The 22,503-nt window shown below is 39.3% G+C and overlaps 1 protein-coding gene and 1 long non-coding RNA gene across 2 annotated transcripts in view; one reads left to right on the plus strand and one right to left on the minus strand.

The window, feature by feature from the left end:
* The window catches only part of Znf407 (zinc finger protein 407), a 368,981-nt gene that overhangs the window by 194,110 nt on the left and 152,368 nt on the right, over positions 1 to 22,503 (plus strand). Inside the window, 1 exon segment of the mRNA XM_048363049.1 lies at positions 18,679 to 18,845. Coding sequence (XP_048219006.1) covers positions 18,679 to 18,845 — 167 coding nt within the window.
* Positions 11,383 to 12,072, minus strand: LOC125363794. Its single transcript, XR_007213349.1, has 2 exons — positions 11,805 to 12,072; positions 11,383 to 11,553 (listed from the first exon to the last, which is right to left on the minus strand). It is a non-coding gene; the product is annotated as an uncharacterized LOC125363794 (long non-coding RNA).

The following is a 22,503-nucleotide window of genomic DNA, read 5'->3' on the forward strand; positions in this document are numbered from 1 at the left end:
TAGCTTAATTGACACCTTTATATTTCTGAATTATTTTGGTGCCATTATTACAAATATAGACATACATCGAACGAAGTGTGCTAAATGATAATACCCTTCAATGTGTACCTGAAGAACAATTGTCTGTCCCTATCCATTGTGTGCACTATTTCGTATATGGTCTGGAATTCTGGAAGTGTGAAACTTGATTGGACCTCCAGTAAGTCCTCTGATGTTAATCAGCCTCGTGTGCAAGACAGAAAAGCTGATAGTGTGAAATTGCACTTTAAACTAAGACAGACTGTCAGTCTTTAGGAACGGTGTGGAATGGCCTCTTTATATCATCAGATGCTAGACCTGGGAGGAAGCTGTCAGGCACATTCTTGTTGTGTACGCAGTAGGCAAACTGTGCTTTATCTGACAGACAGTGTGTAAATCTGTCCATGCAAAAATCCAAATGTTTAGTTTGCTTCTAGTCACTGTAATAATCTGCTTATTTTCATCTGCTACAGCAGTGACATCACTTAGCAGAATGTGCTGCAGACAGAAGGCCCAGATAAGGTGCTGTTCCTGCCACTCATTCACTCCTTGATTGGCAAGGAGGTAAATAGGAATTCACTCAAGTTTTGCTTCTAACTGAAGAATGGACAACGTGTTCCATACAGGAATAACTTTATTTAATGTGGAGAAGTGGATAGATTATATCAGATCTAACGGTAACTTTTCAGACTAAGTAGCCTATTGTATCAGTAACTGTTTTACAGACTTCATTTGTTTAGATACTGCTATTTGATATAGATCAATTGATGAACATAAAGGTAATTTTACTTTAAAAATTTTATGTTACTATATGCCATGCCTTTTTAAAACATATAAATGCTTTTAATTTCATGATTTGCTTACTATAAATAGTAGTATTTTTATGAATAATGTACATATTTAACTGCGTCCTCTAAATTAAATCCTATTCTTGGGTAAATTAGAAGATTGCCTTTTCCTAGGCTTGAACTGAAGGCCTCAATGCTCTTAGTTCAGCCTTCTGGCTCAAGGCTGGTACTCTACCACTTGCAGCACCTCTTTAACTCAGCTATATGCTGGTTACTTGAAGATGAAGTCCCAGCCTTTTTGTGGTGTGGCTGATTTAAAACTATAGTCCTCTAAGTCTTACCTTCTTGAGTATTTTGGATTGTAGCAATGTGGTACTGGCTCACAGCCATAAATTAAAGTTATAAACATGAATTTCTGTCTTTCAAGTTATAGAAAGTTAAATATGAATTCTGTATTATCTTATGTATGTTCAGTGAAACTAGAAACCTTCCATGATTTAAAGATGTTCATGTATACATAGATCCATCCATATATCATGTGGTTTCATGTTTCTGTTTCTATACATGCATACAATGAATTTTATTGAATACTGTTTTCCTTGATTTTTACCATGTAAGCAGTCAATATTTATTTTTCTTTAAAACCCCTGTGAGATTAGTTTATCATTTTTAATAAAATAATTATTTTTTAAACTGATGAATAATTTGAATTGGTAATTTTAAGGAAGGAATAAACCCTAGACTCAGCCACCTTATGAACAGTAATGTATCCTGAGCTCTCCAGTGGCAGCATTTCTAGCCACATATTCCCAAGACCTTGGTTGCCCTAGGAATTTCAACATATATGTGAAAAAACTAAAATTACATAGGTGTATACCTATATATCAATCACCCATATTTGAAACACTAATATTGATCTTGTGGAATAAATATGAAATAGAATTTCATCTGTTTTCCCTGTGAAGGTTTTTTGGGAGGGGGGTTACTGGGGCGTGAACTCAAGGCCTGGACACTGTCCTTGAGCTCTGTTTTTGCTAAAGGCTAGCACTCTACCACTTCAGCCACAGCTCCACTTCTGGCTTTTTCCTGTGTAAGTGGTACCTAGGAATCGAACCCAGGGCTTCGTGCATGCTAGGCAAGCACTCTGCCCTTAGATCAAACTCCTGGCTCCCCACTGTGAAGTTTTTAAGCATCTTTATTATGTTTGTCTAAGCACCGAAGTTCAGTGTGTAAACTTATTTGTAAAGCACATTTGTTTATTTTCTTCTAGTCTAAGAGAAACAGAGGTTTATTAGGATACTTCTGCAAGAGGAACAAAGCCTGCCAAAGGTGCACAGATGAGATTGGGAGTGGAATTTTATGTCTTTGGTTATGCTAGTTTTTTTAAATATATATTTTATTTAAGTAGTTGTACAAAGGAGTTACCATTCAACAAATCAGTTTGTAATTCATTGTGATCAGTGTCACCCTTTTCATCATTCTCCATTTCTCTCAACCCCTCCCCTTCATTTTCTTAGTTTCAGAGGATATGCATTTACTGTTATGACTACATTTCTCCTCCCCACTTTCTCCTTTCATTTATCTTTCCTTCTGCCCTTGAACTCCCCTCCCATGCCTTTCATGGACCAATTTTCTGGTATTCTGGTTATGCTACTTTTAACTATTTGCTCTTAGGTGGAACCTATTCATTGGCTTACCTCTTGCTCTCCAGGGCACAATCTGAACCCTTTATTTTCACATCTGTGTCCCCTCTGACCTATTTCCCAGCCTAGACTCACTTCCTTGTCTCGCATGGGTAGACCTTGGTATTTTTGTCACCGTGAGTGGGGACTCCTCCACATCCCCCCAGAAAGAACAAGACTTGTTGTGGTTTTAGTTGCAAAGGTGACATTTTCTTGTAATGGATGGCACTTTCAGTGATTTATTGAATATATGATGTTAGCTTTATATGGTTGAATTTTAGTTGGTTTTTGTTACTTTCAAAGATAAGTTTCCCTGGTTTTCAAGTTAAATTATTTAGAAATAGACACTGTGCAATTTCTAAATGAGTTATTCCATTTGTTCTTTAGTTTTTCTCTTGTGATCGCTCTTGTTCTCGATATTGTTCTTATGTCAGATCTATGTTAACAACAAGTGCAAGTTAACTTTCAGTTGGAGGACTTGTTTACCTGGTGATAATTAAGTGTGCTAATATTTTCACTTGTGTTACTCCCTAGAGGAGAATTTTGTAATTATGTTTTACCTGGTCTATTATTTGGAACACTGTTTCTACCTTTCCAGCTTCTGGGTGACTATACATATTCCTAATTGTTTTTGAAGGATGATAAATAGCAGCAACTATTAAAAACTTATTTTTATTCAAAATATTAGAACTATCTAGGTATACAGTATGAGTCTCTAGATACCCTATGACCTGGTTTGTAGAAATGAGCACAAGCATCTCCGGCCTCTCACTACTTTTCTTGTCAGCAAGTTTTTATGAATGAGTAGTCTGAAGTTCAGTGGAAGATTTCATCCTTTCTTTCTGATTAGATGTCTCCGTTTATTCATGTAGGTGCTTCTCCTTTTACTCCTCTAGGTGGTCTCTTCTCCTCCCGCCCCTACCCCTGTCTCTTTCTTCTGCTCCTGCTTCTCCTCCTCTATCATCTCCATCTGCGTGCTGTCCCTGAGCTTCTTTGTGCTCATGGCAGGTAGTGATCTACCCTTTGGGCCACAGTGCCATTTCTGGCTTTTTCTGAGTACTTTATTGGAGATAAGAGTCTTACAGACTTTCCTGTCTGGGCTGGCTTTGTACTGCAATCCTCCGATCTCAACCCTCTGAGAAGCTAGGATTACAGGTGCGAGCCTGTAATGGTGCCTGGCCATCTAGGTGCTTCCTTGGATTTTTTTATGTTAAAAAGAAAATAAAACTGCACAATTCTTTGTATAGTTACTATCTTTTTTAATATCGAAAATTTCTCGGACTGAAGGGAGCTGAAGTCTAGGATGTATTTTGTCTAAGATAACAACTTTCTGGTTGTAGTTTTCCATCATGTTGTGTTCATTTTAGTTGGCAACTTTCTGTTCAACAACTGATCACCTAGTGTGTGTTACCAGGTTTGGATTGTGAGCTCCCCCTTATTGTAGGCCTGGGGGAAATTAAAATGGTAGGATTTTCTTTCTGGATTTTGTTTGAAGACAATTTCTTCCAACCTAGTTGCCAATGTAGAGGACGGGAGGGAGAGCGGTCCAGGCCCCGGTCACACAGCGACGCGGGCATCCAAGCTGCAGTCCGCGTGCATCTGCGACCCGGCTCCGTGCCAGCCAGTTGCTCTTCGCTTCAACACGTGACATTGACAAGTATCAAAGACCCACACAGATGTCTTTCGGTTGTTCTGATTCTTTTATTGATTTATACATATATGAGAGTGGAAAAGAATTCACAAGTCAGTGTGAATTCACAAGTCAGGGCGCATCATGTCACCTTTAGAGAGGCAAATAAACTCACAATAAATTGAGGATACTTACCTAACATAGACGATTAAAATGAAATGCAAAACAAAAAATCAAACAGTCAACCCGGTCTCCAGGTCTAGTGATAATCCTCAAGTTATTGAGCACACAGAGGCACACCCTCTGCAGTTGTAACCATGTGCTTTCTCCTTGCAAGCAGTGGATTCTTTCGGCGTAGCAAACAGTGTCTATCCTTCACTGTCAGCTCGATGGCAGGAGCACAGGACACACGGGGACCTTGCCTTCTGCGAGCACTTGACTCCTCTGGGCGGCATCCTTTCCTAATGTACCCTGCGAGGTTTACACTGCCTGGGATGTTACCCAGCAGCTCGCCAGGTAGCTGACACACTCCATCGAGATTTAACCCTGGGTAACCTTTCCTGCCATTCCTGCTCTGGACCAAAGAGCTTTTTGATCCTTTAGGTAATGATACATTTTTGGATTTTAGCTCATTTTAGTCTGAAAAATGTTCAGTAAGCAGATTGTAGTAGATGGTTTATCATATCTATTTATCATCAAGTTCAAATTAGCAAGCCTTTTAACTTTGTTTTATTTCCCAGCTTCGAACAGTCTTTTTGTCATTGACCTCGTCTTGGTAGCTTCATTTCACCTGTATGCTAGCTTCTCTAGGATTCTACTTAACCCAGGTGTAAATACATTACATCATCTGTACTCATCCTGTTGCATGAGTACTGGTGCCCAGCCACAGTCACTTTTAATAACCTAAGAAGTTGTGTTTTTTTTAATGTTAGTCAAATTTTTGTATTTCCCTTGAATTTATGATATAGAAAGGATCAAATCAAATCTCTACTACATGATTTTCCTGTATATGAGAATATTATGATTTAAAGCAAGCTGTGATCCATGTCAGGTTTTATAGAGTCTACATGGAATTATTCCACTAAACTAAATCCTGTCTTGCTGATGCTCCAGTGCACACATAACCCCAGGGTATTTACTCCACAAGTGGACTGTAACTGCTGTGTGTTTGACTCAGGTCTCAGAAAGGGTCAATTTTGTACTGAACTCTGAGATTACTGGGCAATACATCTCCAACCTTCTAGCTAACTTACCTTGAGCTCAAATGGTTCCTTAGATCATCCTGACAAGCTCGAAGGCCAAGATGATGACAAAGTCCAAAGCAATGAAATTCCTAAGTTTGGAAGAGCTGCCTTCGAGTACCAGCAAATCACACAGTCAGTATCAGAGAGGACAGGCTCTTCTAAGCCCTGTCCAGTGTATGAACTTGCAGGAATTCTGTACATACCATAGATAGGAGAAAGAATTGGCAAATATAATTAATATTCATGGTTACTGTGACACATAGGTCTATGGAACATATTCCAGTATAACAATACATTCTTAGAGAAAGTATACACACATACACACACATATAATATGCATTTACATTTCTTCGGATAGAAATGTTGCTTCCTTGAAATTTATTCTGTATTTGAATCCTGTATGATGTCATGTTTTGGATAACTGGTGATGGTTACCTTCGCTTAACAGATATCTGAAGGTCTTAGAGTTAAAAACACTGAGGTCAGTTAAATTTTCAAACTGGGATATTATAGTAGTAAATCTATATCTCAAGTTATGGATCTAATCCAAACAACACTCATATCTGGTATGTTGTTTATGGCTTACTGATTTTATTTTTTAAAAAAGAAACCTTACTTAATTAGTAGTGAAGGATTTATTTAGTAGCTCTTTATTGGAGATTTGGAACTGGCAGGGATTGCCAGCAAGAAACTATAGCTTTCTTAACTCTCATATCTTAAGCAGTTGAAAGATAGACAACTCTATTACTCACTACTTAGGAGGGATGTAGAATAGACTGATGTAGAAGGAAGAGATATCCTATACCAAGGTGTAGAATACTGACTTGAACTCAGTTGAGGAATAAAAACGACATGGCTCTTCTGAGCCCCAAGAGGCCGCTCTGGACACTCTGGCCTTTGCTGTTCTTGGAGCACTGCTGGCATCCCGTGGCAGGTGATAGCTGCAATCTGCGGCACACAGGAACCTTTTTAATAATGTTCATTTGTACTAGAAATTTTTCTTTTTTGTTTTGTTTGCCAATCCTGGGGCTTGGACTCAGGGCCTGAGCACTGCTCCTGGCTTCTTTTAGCTCAAGGCTACCACTCTACCACTTGAGCCACAGCGCCACTTCCGGCCTTTTCTGTACATGTGGTGCTGAGGAATTGAACCCAGGGCTTCATGCATGCTAGGCAAGCACTCTACCACTAGGCCACATTCCCAGCTCCTGTACTAGAAATTTTATACGGTAATTTAAAATGCTTTCTTGATATACTATGAATAATCCTTATGCAGACTTCCACAAATCCTGCAAAAATTGTGGGTTTCTGATGAGTTGGAATAGGATAAACTGAATTGGGAGAGGTTTTGTTCATAGGTTTCATGAGTATGCCATATCCGTTTAGTGTATTAAAATTTAAAAGAAAATAATGTTCTCAGACTTGAGTATTGTAGTTGATTTCTTTTAATTCATGTTTTTCCCCTTTCTGTATGTTTAGTCTGATTAGTAAAGTCCATCTTAGCTATATATACTTTTTTTCTTAATTACATTTTTATTATTATCCATAAGTTGTATAAGTTTAATTCATTTTGATGTTTCCACTTCTATGTACAGTCTTCTTTGGTGAGAGTTAACCCCTTTTTCCTCTTCCATCCTCATTTATTTTCTTCTAGAAACAATCTGAATAAGCTTTAATGTTCCATTTTTACACATATACCTGAAAGTACCTGGCCATATTCACCTTCCTTCCTTCTCTCTGTTTGCCTTTCCTTCTCCAGCTGCTGCTTATCATGGTCAGAGCCTCTTTTATAGGCCTCATTCTGTGTGTGTGGGCAGTAATTGTTGAAGAGGATTTCCCCCTGCTGTTTGACACATACATATACTGTGCTCTAGTTAGATTGACCCCGGCTTTCTGTCATTTTTCCCATTCCCACCCCTAAAATTCAATGGCTTTCAATGACTTGTTTTGCTGTCTTGGTTCATAGTTGCACTGTATTTAGGTGTTGTTCACCCTCTAACATTCTCTTTGTGTCCCTGTCTAATGCCCTCAAATAGCCTTACAAATAATATCCATATTCTCTCTCTCTCTCCCTCTGTGTGTGTGCGCGCGTGCGTGCGTGCGTGCGTGCGTGTGTGTGTGTGTGTGTGTGTATGGTCCTTGTGGGCTTAGGTATATGTTTATCTTTAGATTTAGGATTTAAGCTTTAGATTTAGAGAAAACACACAACCTTTGCCTTTCTGAATCTGGCTTACTGTCCTTATCATAATCTCCTGTTCTGCCCATTTCTTTACAATCATTATTTCATTCTGATGTTGTAACTAGTTGTGTTAAAATAGTATCCTGACACATAGGACAACCGTTGATGTTTACATGCCCAGCCCTTTGAAAAGAACACTCTTACAGCGTGTAAGAACACTCTTACAGGAGGTATAGGGATGGATGCACAGAATTCTTTGCTAAAGCTAACATGCCATCTTGGGGTCTAATGTAAAAGTGATTTCAGCATGAATCTCAGCTGAGAGCACATTGTAGTATGGGTTATATGCCTGTGTACTCTGATTGTGAGATTCCTGTCAAGGATTCACACCACATTTAATTCATATATATATACATGAGAATTTGCTAAATAAGCCATGTTTAGTGTGTGTATGACTTTGTGCATTTAGTATGTGTAACTTTGGTATAGAGTGTGTGTGTGTGTGTGTGTGTGTGTGTGTGTGTGTGTGTGTGTGTACGCTTGGAATATAAGTATAACAAATAGTTTAGAAACCTTCATGGATGAGACTTCTAGGTCTGAAAGAACAGGACCAACTTCCATAATGAGATATCTAGGCCTGTCAAATCATTTATGAAATTGTGAACAGCAAAGCAGTCACTGAAGAGTGGCATCTGTCCTGAGTCATGGAGGCCTTTTGAGCTGGTTTTAAAGGAGCACAGTTTTCTTTTTTCTGTAGAGTACCCTCTCCCTGGAGTCGGTGTGGACCCCCCAGCTTGTGACTGCCCTTGTTTTCACTGTGGAAGTTGGTTTTTGCCTTTCTGACTTAGAAGCCTTGCCGTATCCTTGAAGGTTTTTCCAACTGTTTTTCTCTATATCCACTCATTCTTCTGAACTCCACTTTTTGTGTCAGTCTTGGGGCTTGAATTCACTTTCTCCGCTCAAGGCTAGTATTCTACCACTTGAGCCACAGCCCCCCTTGAGCCACAGCTCCACTTTGGACCTTTTTCTGGTCAGTTGAAGATAATGTCTTATGTACTTTCCTGTTTGTGCTGGCTTCGAACTTTGTTCCTCGATCTCAGTTTCCTGAGCAGCTGGGATCACAGCCAGGAGGTACTGACACCTCCCTAGCCTTGGGAACATCATTTATGGCTTTCTTGTAGTGCACCGTACATTGTGGAGTTCTGTATTCTAATGATTTCACTGCCTTATGCATTATTAACGCATGGACTCCTTTGAAGAGATATGTATGTCTTTCGTGTATGTATAGATTTGTACATGGCATGGATAATTGTGAGATTCACAGAAAATCTTTTTTTTTGTTTTGTTTTTTTTTTTTGGCCAGTCCTGGGCCTTGGACTCCGGGCCTGAGCACTGTCCCTGGCTTCTTCGCGCTCAAGGCTAGCACTCTGCCACTTGAGCCACAGCGCCGCTTCTGGCCATTTTCTGTATATGTGGTGCTGGGGAATCGAACCTAGGGCCTCGTGTATCCGAGACAGGCACTCTTGCCACTAGGCTATATCCCCAGCCCTCACAGAAAATCTTAATGTACACTTTTTAATTGGTGGATGGTTATAAAACTAGCAGAGGTATCATGATTTGAAGATTGTTAGCAGTGTGTTTTTAATGTTCAAAGTTTGAAAGTCAGGGTGTTTGGAAGAGAGGTATAAAATACATATTGGAATGCATTTTAAGTCATTTTTAAGCTTTAATTACGTGTGTCAGTGAAAACAATGGCTGAAAAATTTCTTTGTACATACTTTAAGCATTAATCTTAGTCCCATGTTTGTTGCTACCGTTTTGACCTTCCTCCCGCAAATCCATTGTTTTCACACCTAACCTGCAGTCGTAAAATTTCATTTCGTCCAGGCTAGAGACCGTGGCAGTAAAGCGTTTGCCTTGTTCTCCAGCCTTCACGACTCGGGTTAGCTAAAACTGTTTCTGCTTCCCCACCTTCCGGCCTGGGTGCCTGTCTGAAGGGGTGGCGTGACTGGAACGTATGGCGTGTGTAGTATCATTCTTTTTACCTGCTTTACCTGCATTTTTATTTTTATTTTTTTTATTTTTGGCCAGTCCTGGGCCTTGGACTCAGGGCCTGAGCACTGTCCCTGGCTTCTTCCCGCTCAAGGCTAGCACTCTGCCACTTGAGCCACAGCGCCACTTCTGGCCGTTTTCTGTATATGTGGTGCTGGGGAATCGAACCTAGGGCCTCTTGTATCCGAGGCAGGCACTCTTGCCACTAGGCTATATCCCCAGCCCCTTTACCTGCATTTTTAAACTTGTGTAAACAAACAGGAATTATTGTTGGGCTAAACTAACTTCTGAGACCATGAGAAAGGGGCGCATTGGACTTCTATCTGTTTGCATAATAGAATTTGAATTTCTGTGTGGATCAGATTATTTTTCTTGACAGGGAAGTACCTGTCATATACCACCTGCTGTCATCAGGGATTGGCAAACTGCAGGTGATAAGAAGTTTAAAAACGATGATAGATTTTGGCATGGGTGAGGCTGAGTTTCCTGCTGTTGGTTTAAGCAGAGATTATGGTATTTTTGGCAAGAAAAAAATTCATAGATGAGAATTGGAAGGAAACTCAATTCCTTTTTGTCATAGTAGTTGTGATCCTGAAGGTTTCTCTGTGATTAAACTTACTTTCTGTTTCTCTAAATAGAGTTTTATTGAAACACAGGTATATTCATTTGTTAAAACATCTTCTCTTTGTGTTATATCAGCTATTCAAAGGTCTCCTAGCCCCAAACCATCTGATCCTTCACATAGGTTTGGGGTTCCCAGACTTCGGATGTAAGATGCTGTCATGTCTGCTGAGTATTGGAGAAAGAGCTTGTGCGATAGTGGGGAAACTCCAGCAAAATTTAAATGAATTTTTTTAATTTTAAGTTTTAATTATTATTATTTTTTTTTTGCCAGTCCTGGGCCTTGAACTCTGGACCTGGGTTCTGTCCCTAATCTCCTTTTGCTGAAGGCTAGCACTCCACCACTTGAACTACAGCGCCTCTCCCACCTTTCTCTGTGATTAGTTGGAGATTAAAGTCTCATGGACTTTCTTGCCTGGACTGACTTTGAACCACAATCCTCAGATCTTAGATCTCACCCTCCTGAGCAGAGCTTATGGTATTTCTGGCTGAGAAATAATTCATAGATATGAGAATTTGAGAGAGGAATTCAATTCATTTTGGTGAAAGTAGTTGTGGTCCTGAAGGGTTTTCTATGAAAAAAAATCACTTTCTTAGTTCTTGATAGACTGAGGTAGCCTTCAAATTCCTCACAGAAGTTACGCTAACAAAGAGCTTTTTACCTCTTGAGTTGAATTGAAAGGGCCAGAAAAACATATTTCACAGCTATGCTAAGAGGTTTAAAAATTATAGATTTTGGCATAGGTGAGGTTAAATTTTCAACTAGTTAACAGGGATCTAGTCTGTTAATTAGGCTAATTATCACCTGTTGGGGCAAAAAAAAATGCACTGAGGACTCTGGTCCTAAATAGCTGGCTCCCTTGTGACCTGTGTAAAAGCCCTCAGGGGAAGTTTTCCAGTTCTCATCTGAACTTCACAGTTGAGCCTTCAGAACTGAATTTAATTCTGAAATAGGCAACTCTTGAAAATCATTTTGACTTGAATCTTCATGATGTTTGTTTTAGCGTGGAGCACTTTGCCAGGCTCTGACTTCATACATCAAGGTCTTTGCTCACACATACACATAGGCATTTCCAAAAAGAAGGTCACCTATGTCCGCAAGTGTCTCAGTGAAGTAGCAAGCAAGTTATCTTTTAGGTTATCCTGAGTAATCAAAATAGTAAGAAGGCTTTTTAAAATTTTCTATGTAATATGAAGTTTTATGTTATGTTGAAGCACCACACAGTTTTTGGGGTTCTTTTGTCGGTCGTGGGGCTTGGACTCAGGGCCTGAGTGTTTTCCCTGATCTTTTTTGCTCAAGGCTCTACCAGTTTGAGCCACAGTGCCACTCTTGGTTCTTCTTCTTTTTTTTTTTTTTTCCTTTTTGTCATTGTAAGTCAAAACCTCTATGTTGCATCCTAGTGCTTCGAACTTATTAAGTAATCTCAATAATATTACAAAGGTGATACTATTTGGATTTAAAAAATACCTACTACCTTATTACATCTCTTGTGTTGACACCTTTGTCATTTAGCTTATCCGCTGTTAGCCAGTCTTCAAACTCAAGCACTGTGAAGACCAGATTCTTCTATTTTCCCCTGTGATACAATAGACTCAGAGAGAAGGCAGGAAATGAGAGCTGTTTTCAGAAATTACTAGGGAGTGGGGCTTGGCTTCACCTTACAAGCTAATAATTTAGCCTCTTACTATGTCATTGGTGGTGGCAGAAGGAATGAAATCTTGGCTAGAAAGCAGCCTGAGTGTCATTTCGTTGCTATTGGTTCTCTTTCCCTTTAAGTTGCATGGAAGTGAAACAATGTGATCCAGACAGATAGCATATAAACAGTGAGTTCACATCTCCCCCTCCCCCGCCAGAAACAATGAACTTGTGGATCCGCTGCTGCTTTCATAACAAACATTAAGAAGACCTGATCTTGATCTTTTCCAAAATGAAGGTAGTACCTCATCCCTTCGAAAGTTCCTAGAAACACAACGTGAGACACGAACAAGATAGAGAAAAGACAGGACCTTTCAGTCTTGGCACACATTTTGTACTAGTTTGTTAGGACTGCTTTAAAAAAGAAAGCAACATAGAATAGGGTTCCTAAAAGAGTAGACACTTGCCTTCCCACAGTCTTAGTGGATCAGAGTCTAAAATTGAAGTGTTGGAACTGTCGCTTCCTCCGAAATCTCTTAATCCTTCCTTTCTTTTCCTTACTCCTGGAGGTTTATCAGCAATCATTGGTATTCCAACGCTTGCACTTCACACTCTGCCTCTGTCTTCATGTGACATTGCCCCTGTCCCTCCTGGTTCTTATGTTTTACTTGGCTCTGCAGGCCAGCTTTGAACCATGAACCTCAGATCTTACAGGTGTGAGCCACTGACATGTGGCAATACAGCATTTTAAAATGGGATAGAAATATGATGAATAGGGCTATTGGGGAGTAGCATTAAGATATTTATTGATACCAATCTGTCTTTTAAAAAATGGTATTGTAAAGGGGATGTAGAGAAGAGTTACAGTAATATGTCTCAAGTAACGAATACATTTCTTTTTGACTTGTGTCACCCCTCCCTCATTTTCTCCCAGTTTTTCTCCTCACCCCACCCCCTGGTCCCCAAGTTGTATAGTTCCTTTCCAACATAGTGTCTAGTGAGTATCACTGCGGAATTGGTTCACCCTTTGTCCCACTGTTTCTGTACTGCTCTTACCCTCCACAAATGTGATAAACTTTATATACAAGCCAAAGGTACAGAAACCAAACATATCGACCAAAAGGAATCTTTTACAGTGTTTCCAAATGATTTTATTTGCATGCTGCCAGGCCAAATACATCATAAGCATCTCAAGATTGAGAAGCATATCCATTTAAGTTGAGTTGCTTAAATTGTTGAGTTGCTTTGTTATCCTTTGGGCATTCAGTAGGTGATGACCCACAGGGTTGTTGCGGTGAGCCCTGATGTACTCTTCTGTGGTTGTTCTCAGGTGCTTGCTTATGTGCTGCTTTGTTAGGGAAGTGATTGTCTCTCAGTTCTGTTTGCATCTCTGCAGAATTTCACATGGTAACTGTACTGGGCAGACCACATCATTTTATTCCATTCGTTCCTGTATCACCGTATGATTACTAACTTACCATCATTAAAAGAAGGCTTTATTACTTGGTTACTGCCCATGCTCTGGTAGCATCTGAGTAGCTTACACATTATTGAAACATTCTTTGGGACATTCTGCTGTTTTCCTAGTAACCGTAGAAATTTTGCATTGTTTTCAGTTCTATGTTCTGCTCCCCTCCCCACCCCACAAAGAGCAGCAGTACCTGCCAGTTAAAAAGTGTAGTATCACTTTAGTTTTGTAATAATACTTTTGGATCAGTCAACACTTCCATGTCATAGTTTTGAAAGGTATTGACTGCATAGCCTTTTATTACCTCGACAAATTTAACTTACTCTTTTATTAAAGTTTCATCTGTAGCACACCCTAGTCTTTCTTTTCGGTAAGTTTTTTTTTTTTTAGATGGGAGTTGTACGATTTATTACTTTGACAGGATTTCTTCAAGGACTGAGTAAAGGTTGTGTGAAATACTATTTGATAATTAAAATGCTCTTTTAAAATGATGGACAATTTAAAAACAAAGGAACCACAATATTCAATGTTAAATATTCTAGTATTTATTTCAGCTCTCTTTCTTTTGAAAAAACAACTACATCTATACTTGCCACTGTATCCCATTTGCTTCCCTACACCTCTCACCTTGGAAGTGAGCAGTGTGAAATTATATCATGTATGTTCATGCATATTAGTTAGGGTAATAAATGTGAACCACTGGTATCTGGCCAATTTTGAGATTTTCAAACTCAGGCTGACAATTCTAGTTTATTCATTCTCATGATAGTATGATATTCCATTTTAGCAGGAATATCATACAGTAAGGTTGTGTAAACTTAAATGGGAGACTGAGTTATTTTTGTACATCCATACATATATGCGTTCCTTTTGGTCTGTGCATCTAGACTAAATTTTCTTGGAAAATGGTAGAGTTAGAACATTTTCAACTTTGAAAAGTACCACTAAAACAAATATATTTTGAAATTATTCTGCATTGTTCAGACTAGAAAACAACACAAAAATATGCTAGTGAAACGTATTACCGCTTTTAAAATTAAAGAAGAGCAGATTTGCCAAAGTACTTTTATCTTTATGCATAAGTGAGATGCATATGAATTTTGATTAAGTCTCTAATGGATAGAATGTTATTCATTCTACTTATCTGTTAGGCAGGCAAATGCTCAGTTTCTTTAAGATCATAGTATCTACAAAGACAGTGATAATCATATAATCATAATTTTGTTTTCTACTAATTCTTCAACTTTTTGTATTAGGACTAGTAACTACCAGGTGAGAAGGGGTAGTCCAATGTAGCTATTTTGTATTCTTTTTCCAGATATTAAAGTGTGGAGGAGTGGATCTTAGTCTTAGCTTAGTTACTACAAGTCATATAAGAAGAAACTCTCAGAGGAGGTTCCTTTGTAGTCTCTGCTAAGTGCTTCATCCGGCTCTCTCTTTCTTGGGTCATAGACAAGGACAGAGATAACCTGAATTTGGTCAAGATGCTAAGGAAATAGTACATATTGTGATTATGTGTGCAGTCTCTTGTAAATATATGAAGACCACTTTTAAAATGCCTAGAATTATATTTAGGAGGCATGAGAATCCTTAAGAATGAGCATGTATTAAAAGATTAATTCTGAATTGATTTCTGTGCTACAGTTGCCCTCAGAAAATTTTAGCATGATGGAATCTCAGTCCTAGTAAGTCAGCTGTGAAAGTACTTCTTGTCAGGAATTGTTAAAGATGTTTATGTTTGAACGTTTTTCACTATGAATTTATATAGAACAAATACTACTTGTCTGTTGGTTACCCAGCTTGCTTGGGTGAAGTCTGATATCATTGTATTGCTTTTGCTTGTGACTTTGTTTTCTTTTGAGATGCTTTCTTTTCTTCCTACCTGGTAACAGTCTAGCGAAGCCTTGTTAGGGGTAAGGCAAAGACTTCTCTTTTGATTGTGAGTGACAGCATGGTTTGGCATCTTGTGCCTTTCAAGTCTCGTGATAAAGTACGTACAACGCAGCTAGCCTACCTCACGCAGCCAGGGCCTTGACTCCTAGAGCTGCTCCTCTGCTGACCTCTGTCTGCTCAGCCTCTTGGCTAAGCTCTGCAGTGCCAATCAGATGTTGACAAGCCATTATACAAAGATTTACAGTTTTCAAGGCTAATTGTAAAATTCCGCTTCTCTAAGGGACATGAAACAAACGCAGAAGACATGATTGCTTTGTCCCATGTGCATAGACACAGTACTGCCCTTTTCTGTGCATTCGAAATAGGCAGTTTGTGACATCCTGGTAAAGGCAGTCCGCGGGGTGTGGGAGTTAGGAGTCCCACAACCAAATCTGCCTGTTGTTAGGATACCATCCTGCAGTCAGATCCCCAAGTGTGTACAGCCAGGGAGGGATGAAATTGCACTGCTGTTCTGTTCACCCATTGGTCTAAAATTACCCCTGGATACCAGCTGAGTTTTCGCCTGTAAGGACCCGGGAGCCAGATGCCAGCCCATTCTGGGTGCTCCTGTCACCCCCTCCCCGCTTGTCACCCTCCCCGCACTCTCTGCGACTGGCTTTTCGCCTCCTTCCCCTCATCTCCTGTACAACTTGACTAGCAACACTTTGTGAAATGAGCCTCTTTAAGATACATTGTGAACTTGGCCAGCATCCCCTCCCCTGCTGTAAGTCACGGGCCTCACCTCGTCTCCCTGGGGCTTCTCCCCCCTCTGCCGACGGGGAGTCCGGCCACCCTGTGCTGCCCCACTCAGCTCGGGGGCTTTCTGCAGCGGTGCATCCGCTCCTGGTGCATCCTCTCCCTGCTTTCCCACTGTCACCTGTCCTTCAAGGCCGAAGGTAAATTCTTCCACTCCCTGGGGAAGCCGCTGCGGTGCCTTGTCCCAGCATTGCTCTGCTTTTAAATTTGTGAAGGCATTTAAGTATGTGTGTATATACGTACGTATGGATGCATTTTTGTTTTTCTTTCTTTCTGGCATTGAGTTTATTTTTGTGATCTTGTTTAAATTTTTTTTCCCTTTAGTAGCCTGTAATTTCCTTGAGAGCCACATCTCCTGCGCTTTGCAGACTAGTGCTGGAGTAGGGGGCGCCTCTGCAGGCCTTCCTCTCATCCACCAGAACCCTCCGGGCGCCCTGTTTGGCTTGGATGGCGTGGAGGGGCAGCACTGCCCTTCTCAGCTCCTCTGGAAATGCGCCTGTTGCTTTCCTCCAGGGCCCCCAGGACAGCCACCATCCCTCAGGAAGTGACGCAGCCCTCACTGACTTACAGCATAAAGGCCAATCTTGAAGAAGATTGGGTGCTGGGAACCACTGATGGGCAGATCTTCATCATTAGGAGGCCAGTTTACACTGGCAATATTTACAGTTCTTTTCAAAGTGCCAGCGGGTGGGCTTATTCGTTTTCATACAGAGATTGTCAGTGAGAGGACACTGGAAGTCCACGGGTGGCCCCATTTCCTTTGTTATTTGGCTTTTGTCATTTTATGACAGGCAGTGAGCTTTAGTTTAACATTTTTATTATGTATGAATAATAGAGAACCTGTATTGAGGTTTCTTTAGTGTAATTTTGTTAAATGTACAACAAGGTAGATTTTAAAATGAGGGATTTATTTTGTCATTCATAAACTTGTAATACAGTCTTGAGAAACTATTTGTTAAAGATAGCATCTACTTAACCTCCTTATTTATTTCTTGTAGGGGAAGGTTAGACCTACAATAAATACATGAAGAAATAAGTAGATAGAGGAATTTATCTTGGAAATAAGATCCCTGTCACGGTTTTGAAATGTTAAATGCATGAAGACCTGTCAAAGAGATATACGGATGCATTTTTTACAGTGCATTTGAAGTGTTTAGTTATATATTTTCCATTTTCTGGTACCAGTAAGAAATGATCAAATGACATAGTAATTTCAAAGTAAGTCTACATTAATGGGTGCAAATATAATGAATCCCCATATACATTATAGAGATAAATAAATTACCAATTTACTACTAGTGAAGCACTTAAGATATGTTATAGCATTTCTTAAATATTTACCTTTTTTTCTATTTCATTTAAGACCTAAATTTTTGTACATATTACACAATAAAAGATTTTTATGAAAGACAAATTGCAATTTGATTCTTAGGAATTTGTAAGACTGAAGTTGTTGAAGTATCCTATTTATCCTACATGGGAGATTTAACTATTGGGAGGCTGGGATTCTTTATCTACATATTGATGTCAAGGTGGTGTGTAAACAGGACACTGAAAGGCTTTGTGTACTGTACAAGCACATGTTCCTTCTAATACACCTTACAATATGTGGTTTAAATCTTTGCTAAAGGGCTCTAACTGCTTAATGTATACTTTGGTTTATAGCCGTCACCTGAGCTGCCTCTGTTGGTCTCTCATGGCTTAATGCTTACCAGCTTACTAAAATAGTGTAATTTTAATTATTGGGGTTTAATTTGCTTCTATTTGTTCATTATCTTGAATTAATTATCTGGACACATTACAGAGATTTCAGAAAAACTCAGCTGTGTTAGACATAAGTTTTCGTGGTGATGCCATGCATGCAAGAGAAAGGGCCAGGAGTCTGGAGAGGAAGCCCAGGAGCGTGGTCAGGACTCGTCCCTTTATTTTTTTTTAGGGTATTAATAAATCTGAACTAGGGACCTGAAATAACATTCTTACTGAAGAAGTGGCTTGTTATTTTCATGCTTTAATTAATTATTTACTTATTTGTTTGTTGTTATTGTGTTGTTGCTGTTTAGGAAACATTTGTGATTTCTGAATTTCAGGCTTTTCTTTTCTTTTCTTTTTTTAAAATCTGGGTCAGAATCTCCCTTAATGTTTATCAAAGAAGGCTTTATATATTTTCATGGGGTAGCCCAGGGGAACCCTCTCAAGAAGGAGGCGTTTGGGGGTTCGTTTTCTCTCTGGGAGCGTGGCCCCGCAGGTTGGGGTGCCGTGGGGAGTGGGCTCCTCCTGCAGCCCAGGCCGCCCGCCCGGCAGACAGCAGGGCTTGTCTGAGTGCTTGAGTATGGATAGCATTTCATTTAGCCTTTGCTCTGACAGCCCATGCCCTGGATAAGTGGTGTAGGCCTGTACAGGTGAAATCTATTCTCACTTTTGCCTCAGGGGTGACTGGACTGTAACAGAATTTTTCAAACCCGTTGGGCCCAACCGCAAAGCAGAGAATAAATGGCTGAAGTGCCAGGCCTCGACAGAAAAATCAATGCCTGGTTATACAGACATGACAGACCCAGCCTGCAGTTCCCTCACGGAGGCGGTGTGTACCACACTTCAGGGTGACCACACGCTCTCTCGGGGGCCTTGGATGCTGGTGTGCAAGCTGAATTCATGTTGTTTTCTCTTTCCCTATGCAGGAAATTTACATGCCACTTATGTGACAGAAGTTTCACTGAGAAGTGGGCCCTGAACAACCACATGAAACTCCACACAGGAGAAAAGCCATTTAAGTGCACCTGGCCCACATGCCATTACTCCTTCCTCACCGCCTCTGCCATGAAAGACCATTACAGGACACACACAGGTGGGCAGCGCCCCTCTGAACCCAGGAGGGAGGTGGGCGGGGCTGCGGGGGGCCTGGACACTGACAGTCTGGATACAGGCCAGTGGGAATGGTGGCCTGTTTGCAGAGCTAAGATTGTAGTTAATTAAGCTGAGAGCGATGACACTACATGTAATCTGAGTGCTTGGGAGACAGATTCAGGGAGACGGCAGGTTTGAGCCCAGCATAAGACCTGTAGTGAGACGGTAAAGTTTATAACTCAGTGGTAGAGCATTTGCCCAGCATGCGAAACTTTTGCGCTCAGTCCCCATCACCAGAAACATTACAAAACAAGAAAAACTAAAATATTATGAAAAGTATATGTGAAAATAATAGGACATCATTGCTTTCCACCAATGATGAATGTAGCATAAGAGTGACATTTGTGTGTGTGTGTTTAAACAGAATAGCTTCATAATGGGAGACTCATTCCCATTTTTATGTGTATATTTATACGTGAGCCTTATCAAACATTTCAAAAAGAAGTAGCCTTACTTTGTTATGGAAGTAATGTAAGCATAATATTTTTAAACATGTAGAATCTTAGTTTTATATACTATTAAAAATATAAACAAATAAGTATCTCTCTTCAGGGGAGAATATTTTCAGACCTAAGTGTTTTTTATCACAGACACATAGAAATGAATCTGAATTTGGCTCATATGATTTTTAAGACAATTATCTATTTAGAAAGCCCACACTGACATGAATTTTACTTCAAATCATGAAAACAATGGTGTGGCATTTAAGGTAATTGATAGAACAGTGTTGGGACTGCAGGTGCGTTGGGCGGGATGGAGGCCCCTGCACTGGGGTCTTCTGAACTACACTTCCATTAACCCAGGGCTGCCATCTGCTATGCTTGTGACTTCCTTGTCATTTCCTCACTACTGTGGCCTCAAACCTTCCTGATAAAGATTGCGTTTGAGGACTCTCTCATGGTGCTATAATAACTGCATTGCCAGGAGCTACCTGCTTGCTCTCTTTGTGGTCCTCATTACTCTCTCATATTTCTATAACCACATTACTAAGAGATGCCTCGTTCTTTTTGTGGCCCTGTTTCTTTAACTCTCACAATACATTTAGTCTCAGAGAAAAATAATAAATTTCAATCAGCATTCCAAAGTGGTCTTGTGATTGCCACGAATCTTGCCTTGTTGTTAGAAAATCTAGGTTAAAAGTTCTTCTGAAGCAGTTTGTGGGAAGTCCAGGCCTCCTTAGCTTCCTTGACAAGGGTGTTGACGATTTAAGGTCTCCAGCCTGCCCTGAGAGATCACTTATATCGAGCAGCAGATGAAAAGCCAGTGCAGATGTAATTTATCGTCGGCGTTTCCTTCTAAAGAATAATTGTGGAGACTTGGCTGGATCAATAATATGGATTTTTGTTGTTAGGTCTTGTAGTCTGCACCATAATGAGAGAGAGGGGACAGTGGCTGTTTTCTAATAGAAAATAAAGGATTGGTTTCCATGTCTCTCTACATTTGAATGCAAAATGGCACACTGGAAACTAATTCAAATTGTTGCCAAAAGAACTCTCCCATTAAATCTCTGTTATCATAAAAATATGGCATGCTAAATGATTCTTCTCTACATTGAAGGAAATATTCCACTTCATTTTTTCTTAATTTTTACTTCTCTAAAGACACTTTTTTTGCCCATTTTTAACCTCAAACCCCCTATCATTTCAAGAAAAAAAGAAAAGAAAGAAAAGAAAAAAAATTAAATTTAGGTTGACCACCAAATCAAGCCACCAAAGTAAATTATGACATACACTGGAGACTGACATACTAAATAAAATCTATACATCAAAAAAAATCAAGGTCATTAATGTATGTAGCATCAAGCTCCATGGAAAATGGATCATTCTGTCTTTGCATCCATATATATTAAAAATTAGGAAGGGACTAGAATTTAATATAGCTAGTATATATACATGTGTATAGCATACATAAGTATAGATATATAATTACACAAAGATGGAGAGTATAGCTCTTATGAACATTTTCTTAGTTTTATTACTGTTGCTAATTTGTAAGAAAGGTGTAAGTCACAAAGAAGTTCCTCATGGCAGAAAGGAAGAATGCTTTTCTAGAATCTCAAAGCAACAAGAGTACTCATCCCTCATTAGAATCCCAGACAGGTGGACGTGTCCACACCAACATCCCCCGTTGCCCCACACCCTGGAATGCATGCGTGCCCATCTGTGTGTGCGCAGTGGCAAGCATACACACTCCACACATACACTTCTGTGTGTGTGTCAAAGCATGTTTCTGCCTGCACACACAAAAGAGTTCTCAACACAATGAGGATAAGTTATATAGTAGAGTATGTTAATATTAAGGATCAAACTGTCTTTAGAGAATTTTTAAAGCCTCTTTTAGTATTTTTTAATTGATAATACAGGTAGTTAGAATGATTTACATTTTAAATTGATTAAATAATTAAATGAGTAATTATAATTAAACTTTATTCTTCACAGCCAATCTACTCTATTCTTTATTGAATAAAATTTCAAGGAATAAACTTAACTTTATAATATGAAAGTGCAGATAGTAGAGTATTTTATTTCAGCCTCGTTTTTTGAATAATGAACTTTTAAACATACCATTGGGGAATATGTTTAAACATATTTTTAAGTGTTTCTTTACTAAAAAGTGTTCATTTTAGTTAGCAGATCTGGTAATGCTTTTAAGTAAAGGGAATTACTCTTTTTGGGTTACCAGAGTTATATTGCTATAATATATTTATTATGTAGTCTAACCTTAAAAAGACAGTTATAATTTCCCACCATGTTGTGGGCTGAATTTATGTTGTGATATACTGAAACACAGAAACCAAGCAGGCTGGTAGGGTCAAAACTGGAAAGACTTGTTGCTTTAGATGTCTAAGATAGTGAAGTAGTTAAAGATAGATACCCATGATTTATTTCTGGAGAGGTATTTTATAATTTTCCTGAATCTCTCTAAGGTTAGCATTTTTATTCTGTTTTGCTCTTTTTTGTGAGTCTTATGGGATGAACCGCCTAGCTGGCCAGCACTTATTGCCTAAATATGCTACGGTAGAAAGATATATTGCATTTATAAACTGCCTGGCAAGACGTTAGCTTGTGTAAAATGCTTTAAAAATAAGCATTTTTCTACTTAGCAAATACTTGCATCTGCCAAAGCTGTTTGTAATTGTTGCAGAATTTTTCAGTCAGGAACGCTCATTAAAGATAAATAATAAGAGTTTTTGTAGCATTTATTTAGCAATCTTGGACTTCCTTTTTTTAATACTATGAAAGTTTGAGAGCCATAAACTGCATCGACTTGGGCTTGGTACTGAGTGATGTAAATGTCATCGTTACTTGGAATCCTCAGCATGTTCAAAGAATATAATTTAGTTTATGCTATTCAGTAGGAAGTGATTGAAGAAGACCCCGATAGATCAGATAAAACCAATTCAGTATTCCTAAATTGTGATAAAATTCAATATGTTTTATTTAAGCAGAAGCATATATACTGTATATGAACTATGCCAAGCAATCTTTGCTCAGCTCGGAAAGGCCAGATGTATGGGAATTGTAAAAAATCGGGATATGCATAAAAACTGTTCAAGTGCATAAAGCAGCTCCATCTGGAAGACATCTACCAGAAATGAA

This window comes from Perognathus longimembris, chromosome 15 (assembly GCF_023159225.1).
Source record: "Perognathus longimembris pacificus isolate PPM17 chromosome 15, ASM2315922v1, whole genome shotgun sequence".
Lineage (NCBI taxonomy): Eukaryota > Metazoa > Chordata > Mammalia > Rodentia > Heteromyidae > Perognathus > Perognathus longimembris.